At 45.0% G+C, this 15,994-nt stretch overlaps 1 protein-coding gene across 1 annotated transcript in view; it reads left to right on the forward strand.

Moving 5' to 3' along the window:
* The first annotated feature begins 3,910 nt into the window (after positions 1 to 3,910).
* The window catches only part of SLC30A9 (solute carrier family 30 member 9), a 33,390-nt gene continuing 21,306 nt past the window's right edge, over positions 3,911 to 15,994 (forward strand). Inside the window, exons 1-4 of the mRNA XM_083459996.1 lie at positions 3,911 to 4,260; positions 9,043 to 9,216; positions 14,190 to 14,237; positions 14,997 to 15,096. Coding sequence (XP_083316122.1) covers positions 4,143 to 4,260; positions 9,043 to 9,216; positions 14,190 to 14,237; positions 14,997 to 15,096 — 440 coding nt within the window. The 5' untranslated portion in view covers positions 3,911 to 4,142. The remainder of the gene's footprint in view (positions 4,261 to 9,042; positions 9,217 to 14,189; positions 14,238 to 14,996; positions 15,097 to 15,994) is intronic.

The raw sequence follows: 15,994 nt of genomic DNA on the forward strand, positions 1-15,994 counted from the left end.
AATGCCTTCTTACTTACTACATTCTGGACACAATTCAATGAGCTTTGGCACATTCTCCTCCAAACAAGCCTTCTCTGCATTTCCCATTATCTCTACAGAGGTGGTGAAAATGAGAGGATGTGGTCAGGTACAAAGTACTGGCCTGAGGTTTAGTGGCGGCAGGAGAATGCTGCTAAGCACTCTAAATATTAACAAACATTCTTGGATGGTGCTGCTGGAATGCTTTCAAGCAGCTGGGAGTTGTGCTTAATTGCCAAAGTTGTGCTTAATTGCCGAAAAGGTGTCATGGCTTAGGCCTGCACCTTAATTACAATACAAGTGGAAGTGGTGGTGGGGAAAGGAACTCTGTGTCTGCTCAGAGTTTTGTTTACGCCTGGGTAAATATTATTCTACAGTGGTGCCTCGCAAGACGAAATTAATCCGTTCCGCGAGTCTCTTCGTCTTGCGGTTTTTTCGTCTTGCAAAGCACAGCTATTAGCGGCTTAGCGGCTATTAGCGGCTATTAACGGCTTAGCAGCTTTAAGAAAAAGGAAACAAACTCGCGAGAACTCGCAAGACGTTTCGTCTTGCGAAGCAAGCCCATAGGGAAATTCGTCTTGTGGAACGACTCAAAAAACGGAAAACTCTTTCGTCTTGCGCGTTTTTCGTCTTGCGAGGCATTCGTCTTGCGAGGTACCACTGTATATATTTGAAGAAGGGACATAGTTAGGTCCCTTATGTGGTCTGATGTTGCAGCATTGCTGCAATTAACTACCTTGGATGGAAGTCAGCCTCTGCTGAAATGCCACCTGCATCTGGTGACAATTGAGCCAAGGAACAAGCTTGTTTTAGGTCAGGCATGTCCAAAGTTCTATTTCGGGGCCCAATTTGGCCCCCGTGGCAGTACATGTCTTGGAGTAAAATTGTAAAAAAAAAGCTCAACAACTTTGGTCGGCCCTCACACATATTCACTTCATCAAATCTGGCCCTCTTTGAAAAAAGTTTGGGCACCCCTGTTTTAGGTAATGCCTTCTCAGAAACCTGTATTTTTTTGTGGGGGTGGTATATGTCTCTCCCCACCCCCGGACAATGCTCTAATTGGAGTGGTGTAAGAGGACTTTTCTTTTGAAGGGCTGCCCAGTCCAAGTCAGACAGAGACCGAGACTGAGAAATATGTTTGTCTTAAAGACCTGGGCATCGCAGTCTGCCGTCTAGGTCACAATCTTCCCTACTATAGTGAAATGTATTTCTATTTAAATCATAGCTGATTATTTCTAAATTTGCATCCATACTCACACCTCCTCCTCCTCCTTGCAAATCTGTGCCTTCTTTTGCCCTATTGTTTTGAGGTTGCATCTCCTCTTTTTTTGGCAATGCCTAAATGGCTACCCTACCTGCAATTCTAAGCAACGCTTCATTTAGAGTAGGGGCTGCATGTTTTGAGAAAACTTAATCATTCTCTTCTTCTCCCAAACGCTGCCCTCTGGTGGTACATTTATCACATGTATCTCTGCTTTCCCTAGTCATATTGCAAAGGACTGTTTTTCTCCTTCGACTTTTGAATCGGTAACATTATTGAGGATTATCTGCCCGTGGAAAGCACTTTGAAATAATTAAGTTACGAAACAGCCCTGAAACATTTTCACAGAGCAGGGTGTGTGGCACACTTGGATCCAATGTTGGCAGACAATGGCATAAGAACCGGGTTGCCGTAGAATCCCTATTCAGTGAGTGGTTAATTATGTGAAATGTATTAGGAGTGGGAAGGACAGAGGGGCTTAACCTTTCGTTTGCCTGTGCATTCCCCTGTCTCTCCTTGCCTCCCCCCCCCCCTGTGCCTCCTCAATTGTTTTTCTCCCTAGTGGTGCAGAAATAAAACTGCTAACACATTTGCAAAGCTAAGCAGGGTCTAGTATGGTTTCCAGTTGGATGGGGGGCCATCTGTTGAGATTCCTGCATTGCAGGTGATTGGACTAGATGACTCTTGGGGTCCCTTCCAACTATTATCAAAACAGCCGAGTTTGGAGGGCATGGATGAGCACTTTTCTCCCACCTGTCCCTTTCTGAATAGGAATTTGGTATCCCATGGGGATAGCATGGGGAAAAGGAAGTGAAAATCCGTAAGGAGCAACTTAGGTGCACCCAGTCTGAATTTATTAAGGATTTTGCAAATTGCCACAGTGACCCTATTATATTTTGAATAGGCTAGTTAAGGAATTATCAGAATCACAATGGCTGGTATATAGCACTGCAGGTATTCATGTTACAGTGGTACCTCAGGTTACATACGCTTCAGGTTACATACGCTTCAGGTTACAGGCTCCGCTAACCCAGAAATAGTGCTTCAGGTTAAGAACTTTGCTTCAGGATGAGAACAGAAATCGTGCTCTGGCAGCGCAGCGGCAGCAGGAGGCCCCATTAACTAAAGTGGTGCTTCAGGTTAAGAACAGTTTCAGGTTAAGTACGGACCTCCGGAACGAATTAAGTACTTAACCCGAGGTACCACTGTATTTCAAGTAGGAGCAGAACAATCCTGTGGCTGTTCAGGATTTCAGCTACTCCATTCCACCCCATTCCCCTAGTTTTCCACACTCCTCCTGCTTTGACAGTCAGTACTACATTCCCATTGAGCATGTTCATTGAGTTGTTTTGCCCGGTCTCCCACTTTAGGGATTTTTCTCCATCCATATTTGTGTGTGTGTGTGTACGCGCGCTTCTGGAAACCTTGGGGCTCCCCCAAACCTGCTGATACCTTTAAAATTATTATAAAAAACCAAACAAAATATTATTATCAAGCCTGATACCTCCTCTTAAAATACTTACCCTTTACAACCACAGTGTGAAAGCAGTATCATGTGTCCTACATATCCCCCAACATTTCTCCAATGAAAATAAGGATGTCCTATTCCATAATGATAATTTTACTATTTATACCCCACACATCTTACTGCGTTGCCTCAGCCACTCTGGGCAGCTTCCAACATATGTGAAAACATAATAAAACATTTTTCTAAATGTTTAGGGTCAGAGGTTTCCTTCTTCTCAGGTTGACAAGCCCCAGCTGCCTCTTATTCCCTCCAATACATGGGCAGACCACTGGTCTTATCTGCTCAATCTGCCGGAACCTCCCTTCGCATGCAGGGGAAGTCCCTAACTTACAGAGGGTCTGAGACCCATAGGCTACCCTCACCTACTTTTGCTGGCCAAGGGCATTCCTGGTGGGGTGGCGGCTGCAGTTGCATGTTGATAGCTTCTAGGAGCCACAGGTGAGAGCAGAGTGCAGGGTGGGGACCAAAGGTGCAGAATTTACCCCCAGAAGGAACAAGATGTCTCCCCCTCCAGAGGTATTACCCCTCTGCTAACACATCAAACACCCCAAAAAAACCCAATAATGTAAAATATATGTAGAAGTAATTTGAATCTCTTTTAGTATTTTAACTTTTCTGTTCTAAAGTAGGATTATAATTTTTTCTTGATTTACTGCTTTATGTTTTGTAAGCCTCTTGTTTTTTACACAATCAAGCGGTGTATACATTTTATGAAAAAAACCTCAATAATGTAAAAAATATATGCAGAAGTAATTTGAATCTCTTTTAGTATTTTAACTTTTCTATTCTAAAGAAGGATTATAATTTTTTCTTGATTTACTGCTTTATGTTTCGTAAGCCTCTTGTTTTTTACACAAGCGGTGTATAAATTTTAGGAAATAAACACACACACACAATCTATTCAAAACATACAGCTAATTGCAATAGAAGAGGAAGAATGGGCCGCCCTGTTCCACACCGTCCCGAACACGTTCCCACGTTCACTGCAGCGCAAGGCGGGGACTCCCTCCCTCCTCCTGCCCCCTTTTCCCCACGTGGAGGTTGCGCGTGCGCGGTGGATCTTTTGATTCCCCTCCTTCCGCTTCTCCTCTTTACCTCGTAGCGCATGCGTCCTGTTGCCCGTCGGCGGAGGACGGACCATAGAGACTACAGAGCGGCCCTGTTCCGCATCCGGATCCTGCCGCTCAGAGCCTGGGCCGATGGAGTCGGCTCCGGAGCCGGTGTCCGGCGGGGGCCGGGCGCGTGAATGAGGAGCTCGGCGCGGCCGCTCTTTCCCTGTCGCCTCGCGCCGCTCGCTGCGCCCGGAGGAGGAGGAGGAGGAGGACCCTGCGGAGGATGCTGCCGGCCTTGGCCGCCCAGCGGAGGGGCTGGGGCTGCTTCTACCAGCTCCACCTGCTGCGGCGGAGGGGCAGAGGCCAGGCGGGGGGACCGCTCGCCCGGGCAGGCTGCCGCGGTGAGTAGGCTCGAAGGGTTGCGAGGGACTCCGAGGGTCATCTAGCCCAACCCCCTTCAACGCAGGATTTTTTGCCCAGCGCGGCACTCGAACCCACGACCCTGGGATGAAGAGGCTGCTGCTCTAGGGCCGTTTTGAAAAAGTCTGTTTCAGGTACCACATAGAGTTGGGACGGACCCCGATGGTCATCTAGCCCAACCCCCTTCAACGCAGGAATTTTTGCCCAGCGTGGGACTCGAACCCAAGACCCTGAGATTAAGAGGCTGCTGCTCCAGGGCCGCCATAGCCATTTTTAAAAAGTCTGTTTGAGGTGCCACATAGAATTGGAACGGACCCCGAGGGTCATCTAGCCCAACCCCCTTCAACGCAGGAATTTTTGCCCAACGTCGGGCTCGAACCCACGACCTTGAGATTAAGATTCTACTGAATGAGCTATTCCAGTTGTCATTGGGTCACCCCTGCTCCGCTCCCCGAGCCTGCATCCTCTTGTAGTCATGAGGACTAGAAACTTATTTAACAGGGCACAACTGTCCTCTTCATCCACCAAAAGCTGGTGTGTGTGAAGAGAGAGAGAGCCTACATCAGCTGCTCATGTCCTGGGCATAGCTGTCAACTTTTCCCTTTTCTTGCGAGGAATCCTATTCGGAATAAGGGAATTTTCCTTAAAAAAAGGGAAACGTTGACAGCTATGGTCCTGGGGCTTGTTGGCTGCCCTCAGCATTTAACAGGGTGCGATGATGGCATGTTGTTGTTATCAGCAGTGCCAGTCCTGAATCTGTTAACGCTGTGAGCAGTGCAGATCTCCCATGCAGGGTCGTTGTGATGATTACTGAGGTTAAGTTATATGAAGTGGTTTAAATGTATTTTTTTGTGAGGGGGATATAGCATCATTGTCGCTCACTAACAAGGTGCACAAGGTGGGGTGGGCAGAGGGAGGACTTTTGGGGTCGCTGTCAACAAAGGACCAGGCCATCCAGTGTTTGGGCTGGAGGCACAGAGGACTGTGACACAGTGCTTCTCCCCATGTGCAGTGCTTTCCACTGGTGGATAGCAGCCTTTTACTTTCACATAGGATAGTGAAGTGGTGAACCCCTTGCATTGCAGGGGGTTGGTGTAGATGACCCTCAGGGGTCCCTTCTATGATTGTAGGGAGCTGAACATTCACCTCCTGCTTGGTCACTCCAGCCATAGTGGGTGGATTCTGCTCCTGCCTGCCTAGTCCTGCTTCTTCATCTGTGCAGCTGCATCCTGGATTCACTTTCTTGAGCATGTGAGAGTGTGAAGGAATGAACTTTTGTATGTAAGGCTGTTATACTATTAAAGGGGTAAAGGGACCCCTGACCATTAGGTCCAGTCATGGCTGACTCTGGGGTTGCGGTGCTCATCTCGCTTTACTGGCCGAGGTAGCCGGCATACAGCTTCCGGGTCATGTGGCCAGCATGACTAGGCCGCTTCTGGCGAACTAGAGCAGTGCACGGAAACGCCGTTTACCTTCCCGCCAGAGCAGTACCTATTTATCTACTTGCACTTTGACGCGCTTTCGAACTGCTAGGTTGGCAGGAGCAGGGACCGAGCAACGGGAGCTCACCCCGTTGCGGGGATTCAAACTGCCGACCTTCTGATCGGCAAGCCCTAGGGCCACCCGCGTTATACTACAGTGGTACCTCGGGTTACATACGCTTCAGGTTACATATGCTTCAGGTTGCAGACTCCGCTAACCCAGAAATAGTACCTCTGGTTAAGAACTTTGCTTCACGATGAGAACAGAAATTGTGCTCAGACGGCGCGGCAGCAGCAGGAGGCCCCATTAGCTAAAGTGGTGCTTCAGGTTAAGAACAGTTTCAGGTTAAGTACGGACCTCCGGAATGAATTAAGTACTTAACCTGAGGTACCACTGTATTAGGCTGCAATAAATCAGTGTTTCTGTTTCCCTACATCTGTTACATCTGTTTCACTAGTCTGATTCACTGTTGTTACCCTACCCTCAGCTGCTTGACATTTCTCTGCACCAATCATGGCATGTCACTTTCCCCCCCCCAGCAGGTTCAATTTGAGTTCAGATTAAGCAGGTCTGTCAAGCCCCAAAATTCACTAGTGCAACCTATAATTGATGTGGAAGTCCCTCTCAGTATGGACCTATTTAACCCCATTGAGTAACTGCAGCTACATATGTGCCCTTGAGAGTAAAAGGGTAGCAGACAGTGAGCATGGCTTGTTAGCAAGCTAGATCCCTGATATCTTTTTCTTTGGTCCAAATATTTTTTATTAGTTTTCATGTAAATACAAGAAGAATAAATAAGTATAATAACTTGCCCAGTGGCACATTAAGTTTCATATGTAGTACACAGTACATAAGCAATCTGTTTATTCTACCTGTTTGTTTTGGGGCACAAATAAAAGCATTGGCGATGATGTTTTAAAGCTCTGAGTGGCTTGGGAAACTTTAGGGAGTGCCATCTTGCATGCCAGCCTGCCTGCCTGCGCCCTACAGTCTTACAGAGAGGCTCTTCTCTGTGTTCCATCTCTATAGTGTTTGTTTTAGTGGATGCATACATTTTTATCCTATACTTTTGCTTTAATCTCAGCACTGGTTTTTCTTTAAAAACAAAACAAAAATAACTGCGCATTATGGTTAGCTTTAAATTATTGCAAGCTACTATGATAGGTGTGTAAGCATCAGAAGGGGAGAAGAATACATATTCCAATATAAATAAATAGGTAAATGTGTGTGTGTGTGTTTAGAGGTGGTAGCTACTTATCCCTGAGGTTGAGTTTCGACAGCAGTTTATACCGTATTTTTCGCACCATAAGACGCATCTGACCATAAGACGCACTTAGTTTTAGGGGAGGAAAACAGGGAAAAAATATTCTGAATCAAATGTTGTACTAAACTGTTTAATAAACTACTGGTATATCTCAGTGAGATTGAGAGGGACAGGAGCTGTATGTTTGTTTAGTGTGCACGCTCAAGGAGCCAGCGGATCAGCTGGTAATCCCAATTTAAAAGTCTGGGTAGGTAGCAGCCCCACATAGACAGGGCTGTCCCCATTGCTGGGCTGAGTGAGGCATTCACCTCGGGCAGCTGATGCTGGGGACCAGCCCCCTAGCTATTCCTCCTGACACATTGGCCAGTCCTGCCTATTAGGGGCTTTTGCATGTGGATGCCTCAGGTGTCTTGCATTTTGCCCTTTACATCTGAGTCAATGGCCTTGCTTTGCTATTTCTGAGACCCTGTGGCCCAGTGCCTTCTAAATGTAGCTGAGTTTAAAAATGTAATGTTATATTTGGGGAAGGCCATAGCTTTGCAGGCGGAAGGTCCTGGGTGGGCGGGGTATAAATAATAAATTATCATTATTATTATTATCCCCAGCACCTCCAGGTCGGGCTAAGAGAGATCCCTGCCGGAAACCTTGGAGAGCCATTGCCAGTCAGTCTAGTCAGCGGTTCTCAACCTGTGGGTCCCCAAATGTTGTTGGACTACAACTCCCATCATCCCTGAGCTCTGGCCTTGCTAGCTAGGGGTGATGGGAGTTGTAGTTCAACAACATCTGGGGACCCACAGGTTGAGAAAGGCTGGTCTAGATGATATTGAGCTAGTTGGACCACTGCTCTGACTTGGTATAATACTGCTTTCTCTGTTGCATCTCAGTTAGATTGCTTTCCTGAAGAGCCTAATACTTATACTAGTTGCTAATGTTTCCCTTTACCCTATTTTCAGGCCACATTCCTGTGGCTTACATTGTGCCATGTGTATAATTGCTTTCTGGTCCTTCATGAGCTTCCTTCTTGTTGTTGTTGTTGTTAGAATTTATATACCGCCCTATACCTGGAGGTCTCAGGGCTCTTCACAGAAAAGATCAACGTAAAAAACCACAATATATAAAATAAAAACAACAACCAAATACCCCCCCCCAAAAGAGCCACATTTTTTAAAAGGCATAGGATGTCAATCGGATTAACCAAAGGCCTGGCTTTTAGCAGTCCTTTGCTAGGCTCCTGGCGGTGTTCTTATTTCAAGTTCTAAATTTCTGTCAAGAACGATATATAGAAGAGTCACTTGACTGCTCTGTTTTGCCATGAAATCTTTAAATTTTGCGTAGGGAGTCCAGCTGCTTTGAGTTGAATCCAGCATCCCAATTAACCTCATGTTGCTATATTCCCCTTAAGTTCATGACAATACCCCAGCCTTGCAAGGAAATCCAAAGACATTATTAGTGCACATCAATTTGTACTAGCCTGCCTGGGCAACTCATACCAATGCTAGGCATTGGGCGCTCATCAGCAGCCTGGAAGATAAAAGGACCAACCTTATTTCAGCTAATTAAAAACATCTGATCCTGTTTGTCTATAGGTACATCTTACTTGTCCAGTGGCTATTTCCAAACCTATAATTCCTTCCAGCAGGGCTTACTGTGGCAGCAGCTAATCTCAAAGCAGCCTCTTAGTAAGAGTATAATAAAGTAATTATGTTGTATGGAATTTTATGTTCTATGTTTGGTGTTCAGCTGAGTCTTACTCAGAGTAGGCCTATTGAAAATAGTGGACCTGACTGAGTCATGTCCATTAATTTCAGTGGATGTTCTAAAACTTAGTTGAATGCCAGTCTAAGGGATCTACTTGAGGAATATTTTAGTTTTTCAGCGGAATATTTGAGTTATGTGTCCTGAACAGTTTGCAAACCATTATCTGGCTGTTCTCTGTGCTTTTTCCTTGGTGCTTTTTGTTGCTGCTGTTGTTGCCATCTCAAAGTACCCAAGCTGTTTTCTTTCCCATTTCCTTCAGGGTGGCAAGTGCCCCTTAAATTTGGCAGTCTCTTGCCTGTGCTGCCAGGGAGTCGTCTGCCAGTTCATTCAAGCCAAGTAAGAGTTTATACCTCCGATGGTCAGAAGGACCACACTGGGGCACAAGATGCAAGCTCCTCAGCTGCTGAAGGCAGTGCGCAGAAAACAGCAACAGGTAGGCACCATCTTGGCTTAACATTTCTTCTTGCAGAAATTAGCAGAGTTGCCAGCTTTCAGCCCTGAGCTTGCATTGGTTTCAAGCTTTAATTCCCCTGTGGGATAGTGTACTAGGGCTATTTTAATGGTTTGTAGATTTTAATTGGGGGTGTGGACAGGGGGTAAATTTGCGAGGGATGAATCTCGCTTCAAAGCAGCCTGCTTACTGGGCCTTACTGAAGTAAATCTTGGAGACTGGATTTTCCCAAAGAGGTTTGGGGTGAGTTGACGTCCTGTCTGAATTACCAAAGTGTTCCAAAGCATTCCACGCCCCCCCCTCTTCTGTGTGTACCTCTAATTAATTTGTTCATGCAGTGGCAATATTTCTGGTTATATTTCCGAGTGTCTTAAAAAAACCAGATCAAAATAACCTAATGACTGTAGAGACAGTTTGTAATAACCTCACACATCTGCTGTATGTGTGCGATTAATTCAAATGATTCCACGAGGCATTTAAGCCACGGTCTGTTGCTGAACCACAGCTTGATGTGAAGATGATTGCCAAGTGAGAACAAAAGCTTCTAAAGCTGCTGCTTAAGTATTGTTATGTTGTCGATTGGCTTGAAATGGGCGTTCCAGAATCCCCCATGATTCTAAATGTTCAAATTCTAAATGTGCTTGCTTGGAATTAAAGCCTGTTGGTTTCAGTTTTTTCTGGCCCTGGTTTAAATTAGTTCTTGCAAGGCAGCTGTTTTTGAAGGTAAAACGGCAGATTAAGGAAATGGCTTCCATAAGGAGCTCTTGCCCAATTCCCACATAAATTGGGCGCATCCTCTGGAGCAGTGTTCTTCAAGCTTGAGTCCCCAGAAGTGGTTGGACTGCAACATCTTGGCTGTACTCTGTTTCCAAGGTCCAGCAACAATTGTTGGGCTACCCTTCTCCTCTGTCCTAGCCAAGACAGCTATAATCCAAAAGACCTAGGAGATACCAGCTTGGAGAAGGGTGCTTTAGAACATGTCCCAGAATCCTCTGCAGTGTGCCAAGATTCTTCAGCATGAACTGACCTGGACCCTACGATCGTCATCTGAAGCCCTTCTTTATGTACACTCGATGGACTCAAACACAAATAAAAGACTAGTTGAGATGCGATCCACGGAAACACACAGTTCTATTTGTAGTAGTATTTATTAGTTGCTTCCCATAAAAATGACTCAAAGTGACTTAGAAACAGAAGAGAAATAAACAAGCGTAAATAAAAGACAGGACTGAAGCAGGAATTGACAACCTATGGCCCCCGATGTAGTTGGTGTCAAGAGTTCAGCCTTGACTGGCATGTTCCCTCCCTCCTGGACGATTGTTCAGGAGCTTTCTTCAACCCAAACATAACAGCGACCGATGCCAACTGAGATCGGCACACTTAGGGATCCGCAGAGTTTGCGCAACATGCATGACAGACCTCAGCAACTCAGCATTTTGGCTAATCTACTTAATATACATATAAACACACACACAGCACTGCAACATGGCTCCCTCTCTCTCTAGCATCAGAGAGCAAAGAGAAAAAAGAACAAAGGGCAATAGTTCCACTTCACGGAACACAGTAACACAAACATCCTGTCTCCGTCATTTCCCACTCTGTGGAGTCAACACATATACCGTCATGTGAAAGACAACAATCCCATCACTGCAATCATGGAGCAGGAATTCTAACAGTTGGTAGAGGTGGGCAATATCTGGTTTTCAACATTGTGTTATATCAGCAGATGATGTTGATGATGATGATGATTATTATACCCACCCATCTGGCTGGGTTTCCCCAGCCACTCTGGGCGGCTCCCAGCAGAATAGTAAAAACACGCTAAAACATCAAACATTAAAAACTTCCCTAAACAGGGCTGCTTTCAGGTGTCTTCTAAAAGTCAGATGAATACCACAATATGCTGATTTAGCATGATGTCTAGAATGTATCTTGGCTGTTTTTTCCTCGCCCCCTTGGAGGAAGAAGCAGCAGCCCAGCTACATCGCTCAGTCCAAGCCCCAATGCCTCTCTGGCTCACATGAGCCGCAGAGGCATTGGGGCTTTGTTAAACAGCTTGGCTGGAGGGTGGGACGCCTCCTGCCCCTCAGCTGAGCAGGCCCCCATATCTCTCTGGCTTGCATGAGCTGGGGGGGGGCAGGGGGCTTCCTCAAAGATGCAGGCAGGCAAGCAGACAGATTCCAAGAAGGTCCTCACCTAGAACCTTCTCAGGCTCTGCCTGCTTGCCTGTGCCATTGCCATCTGCAGGCAATTCGAGCTGGCGTAATGTCTTGTCCGAAACTGGTATCGTGATCCGAACCCCCTACCAGTTTCGGGCAATTTGCCAATATATCGCCCAGCTTCAGCTGTTGGACTCCCAGTTCTCATCAGCCCCAATTCCCACACCAACTGTGGGCTGATGGGAGTCCAGCAGCCTCTCTCTGGCACCAGTTCCCCCATCCCTGCTCTAAAGCTGTTCAGAATTCCTCAAGGAGAGGAGAAGATCAGGAGTCTTGGGCATGAATCCCAACTTCCCCATGTTTCCCAACTTTCCCCTTCAGTGTGTAACTTCAAGGAAGAGCTGAGTGTGTTGTAGAGCAGAGCTCCCCAAACTCTGACCTGTCGGCCACAAGCTTCATTCAGGTGGCCCACGGCATCTCAGCGGGTTTGTCGTTGAAATTGATTTTATATATGCATTTATTTTATATACAGTAGTACATCGGGTTACATACGCTTCAGGTTACATACGCTTCAGGTTACAGACTCCGCTAACCCAGAAATAGTACCTCGGGTTAAGAACTTTGCTTCAGGATGAGAACAGAAATCGTGCTCCGGCAGCGTGGCAGCAGCAGGAGGCCCCGTTAGCTAAAGTGGTGCTTCAGCTTAAGAACAGTTTCATGTTAAGAACGGACCTCTGGAACGAATTAAGTACTTAACCCGAGGTACCACTGTATGTCTCTATTGCATTGCGAAGTCATTTGAGAGGCTTTGTAGGAAGCCTGATTCATAAATTTAATAATAATACCACCACTGAACTTTGGCTTGTCCTCCCAGCCCCTGCCACGGTATATCCATATTCTACAGAATAATTTGCTCAAGGCTTTAAACAGTATCATCTTGACCCACAGAACAGGGAATAGGTCAGTTTCTGCTTAATTCCAAGCACCGTGTTTTCGTCAGGCCTCCTGGCCACTGTTACCCAGTATATATATATATTTTTAAAGGGCACATAACGCTGCCTGAATCTTCAGTAGTAAATCTTGACATTTGAGATGTGATTATTTTCCCCTGATCAAAGTTTATGGCTTAACCTTTTTATTAAATAATGTCACTGTGTGTCCATTTTACAACGGGCGGCGGGAGGGGAAAGGAAAGGAGGAATCATTGCTACAGGCAGCAACTTTCGGCAAACCTTGGAGAAACTGTGACCTTGCCAAGGTATATCAGTATAAACACAGCCTGCCAGCCCAAGGCTCTGAAGATAAGGAGGAAGGGGACAGACAGGCGTAACTTTGAAACAGCTTTTGCTGGAGTCTGTTTTTAAGTGTATCAAAAAAAAGTTGCTGCTGTGTATTCACTAGGCCTTCTCTGTATACATTATAAATGGAAAGCCATTATCCAGAGTTTCCTTCTCTTAAGGAAGCAATTTACTTTATCCCTGCCCCCCCTTTTTTGTAAATTAAGGCAGGAGGAACTAATTGTTTGATTCTTTTTTAAAAAAAAGTTGCATAGACCAAGAGTGCTTTAATAATACTTAACTTTTGAATAATTCAAGCCACTTGCCAAGCCTTCTCTTAATAAAACACAGCTCCCTTTGTAGCGTTGTCAGGTTCGGAAGGCTAATCCTAATGTCTTCAGTTTCAGTAAAATTAGCTTCTCTTTTACTGGTAGCGGATGTCTGGCGAGCATCCAAACGCCAGAGAATAAAGCTTCAGTATATTGGCTGTTGTTATTGAAGTCATAAGAACTTAATTCGGTTGATATACTTAATTAAGACAGAGATGTGCACGAGACCATCTGCAGGCATGGCAGATTCTGTTCCTAGTGGGGAACACCTATGGCTGTCTCTCAGCCTCACCCACCTCGCAGGGCTGTTGTGAGATTAAATGGAGGTGGGGGAAACCCACTTTGAACTGCTTTGAACACCTTGTAGGGAAGGCAGGATGTAAATCCTTCTAAATAAAATCTTTAGCTTAAATGTGTTCGGATTTATAACACTTTTTGAAAACCAGAAGTTAGGTGTCTGCTTTAAATTGTTTCAAATGTCGCAAAAGCAACAACTTTGACTTCCTGTCGAGTCCCTTTGCGTATATTTTATCTTCCAATCGAATGTACACAAAACAAAAAACCTTTCTATATAAATTTTCCAATACATTCTGAAAAAATAAATCCTTAATTGTTATCCACCTCCTTTCAGTTCCTTTATCACTCGAATGCTAGCGCGGAGTCAAAACTATTATTGTATTTTTGAAATATCTTCTATAACCATCCCATTTTCCCGCAAATTTTTGCTTTGAGTTTCCCTGTCAATTGAGCCATCTCCACCATAAAGAAAAGATTTTGGAAGATAAAAGGGGAAAAATATTTACATTCATTATTATCATTTTGTGTGTGGGTGTCTGCACATATGTGTGTTTTTGTATGAAACGTTTGGGAGGAAATAAGACGGCAAATAACAAATAACAAACTAAATATTGATGTATATAATTTTTATTTCTTAACTATATTTAGTGGTAGTATGGTTGTATTTTTTTTGTAACATAAAATCATTCAACAAAAATTATTTTTTTAAAAAATCAAATGTCACAAAAGGTCAAATTTAAGCAGTGGGCTAACACATGTATTATTTTCCCTTCTTTAAGTAACAGTGGCAATTTCAAATATGTACCTCCCCCCCCCCCGGCTTTCTGTCTTTGTCTTGGAAAGCAGTAAGTAGGATTAACTTCGACTAATAATTAATTGTTGTTTTTTAACAGCTAGCAGTCCAACGCCACCTTTGCCGCAAACTCCGATTCAAGTGAAAGGTAATTATTATGACATAGCTTTGCACTGGGGTGTGGGTGTGTGTATAGAGGTTGCTGCAGCCTCCAATGGAGCAGCTGCTGAAGACAGACACCTGTTTGGATCAACTGCTCTCATGCCAGCATCTAGAGTCATTGGGTTGTAGTCAACTAAGTATTACTCTGAGAACAGTGTGATTGGCTGAGCAGGAGATGGAGGTGGGAGAAGCCAGAGCTGCAAGGCCATTGGGCAGTGAGGAATAGCAGTGCCTTTGAGACATTGCTGTGGGGACCTCCTTGTTCCAAAATACTTCCTTTCTAAACAGAGTAGGCCCATTGAAATCAGTAAACCTAAGTTAATCATGTCCATTAGCCTAGCATGGAATGCCTCCCATTGTTTTACTCTGCGTGATCAGATCATGTAGTGCATTCATAGAGTGAAATATTCTCAAATAAGTCTGTTTTATAAATGATTTAATGTTCACACTATAATCTGCCGCTTTAACAACAATTAATTATTAGTCAAACGGGTAATTATCTATAATTCCCACATCTCCAGTTACTATGTGTATGTATCCAGCTTGCCATTCACTTCTTGAGCTTACCATTTGCTTTGTTTCTGCAATGATTTTGTCATGTTTGGGTGTCCGTTACCAGATTTCAATTGAGGTGAGATGACTAGGTGAACGCCTGTATATTTTCATGCATACTGGCTTCCCCGCGGTAGAGAGGTCCTTTGGTGGCGCTCGTAACTGAGTCTCGCCCTTTTCCTCCCTCTTAAAGTGAAAGCTGTACTTAAAAAGAGAGAATATGGACCAAAATACATGAAGAATAACTTCATCACTGGTGTCAGAGCAATAAATGAGTTCTGCCTTAAGTCCAGGTATGATCATTTCTTTCTTTAAAAATTAGACTGAAATTCTGTAAGAACTGCTGCAGTGTGTCAAAGCTAACCGGTGGGATATGAAGTAGCCAGAGGAATGTGAGGAGGATCATGATACCAGAGGTTATGGGTAACATTTTGGGTTTGGGGGACAGCTCTGTTCTCTTGGTTACCATATACTTTTCACTGGGGTTGAGAGTGGTCAGCTTCATAATAAAGTAGAGACACCACCTAAGGACTTCACGGTTAATGGGTACTGTGAGCACAGTTCCATATTATGTAGACGTTCTAGGAGAGAGGCTCAGTTCAGCTATCATGCCAGACAATGGCTTGTGCTAACTATAATGAAGAATTCACCACGGTTTGAGCAAACCATGGTTTAGCGCTCCGTTTCAGTATTTCTGTGGTGTGCACGGTTTCCGGGATACCTGGTGGCACAGTGACTCATTGCATTGAGCCCCTTCACATGAGTAGGTGCTCACATTTGAATGTCACTTGTTGCAGAAAAAAAGACTTAGTGGCAGGGAGGAAAAGTGTGGCCCTGCTCCACCGCCATATTTTCAAAAATTACATTTATGTCCCAGCTTCCCTCCCCTGAGCTCAACATGGCTCTTCCACCACCTCCATTTTATTTTCACAACAACCCTGTGAGACAGGTAAGGCTGTCCTCAGATAACCCAGGGAGTGTCATGATTTAGTGCGGATCTGAACCCTGATCTCTCAGGGTCCAACAGTATCTACTACACCGCATTGCCTCTCTTGGATAGTGCTGTGCCCTGAATGTGAGCAACATGTGAACAGCACTACTCGATAGCAGGGCTGTGGAATCTGTAGCCCTCCAGATTTTGCTGGAATACAGACCACTGGCCATGTGGCTACAGAGAACGCCATTTCTCTC

This window comes from Podarcis liolepis (genome assembly GCF_965112155.1).
Source record: "Podarcis liolepis genome assembly, chromosome: 9".
Taxonomy (NCBI): Eukaryota; Metazoa; Chordata; class Lepidosauria; order Squamata; family Lacertidae; genus Podarcis; species Podarcis liolepis.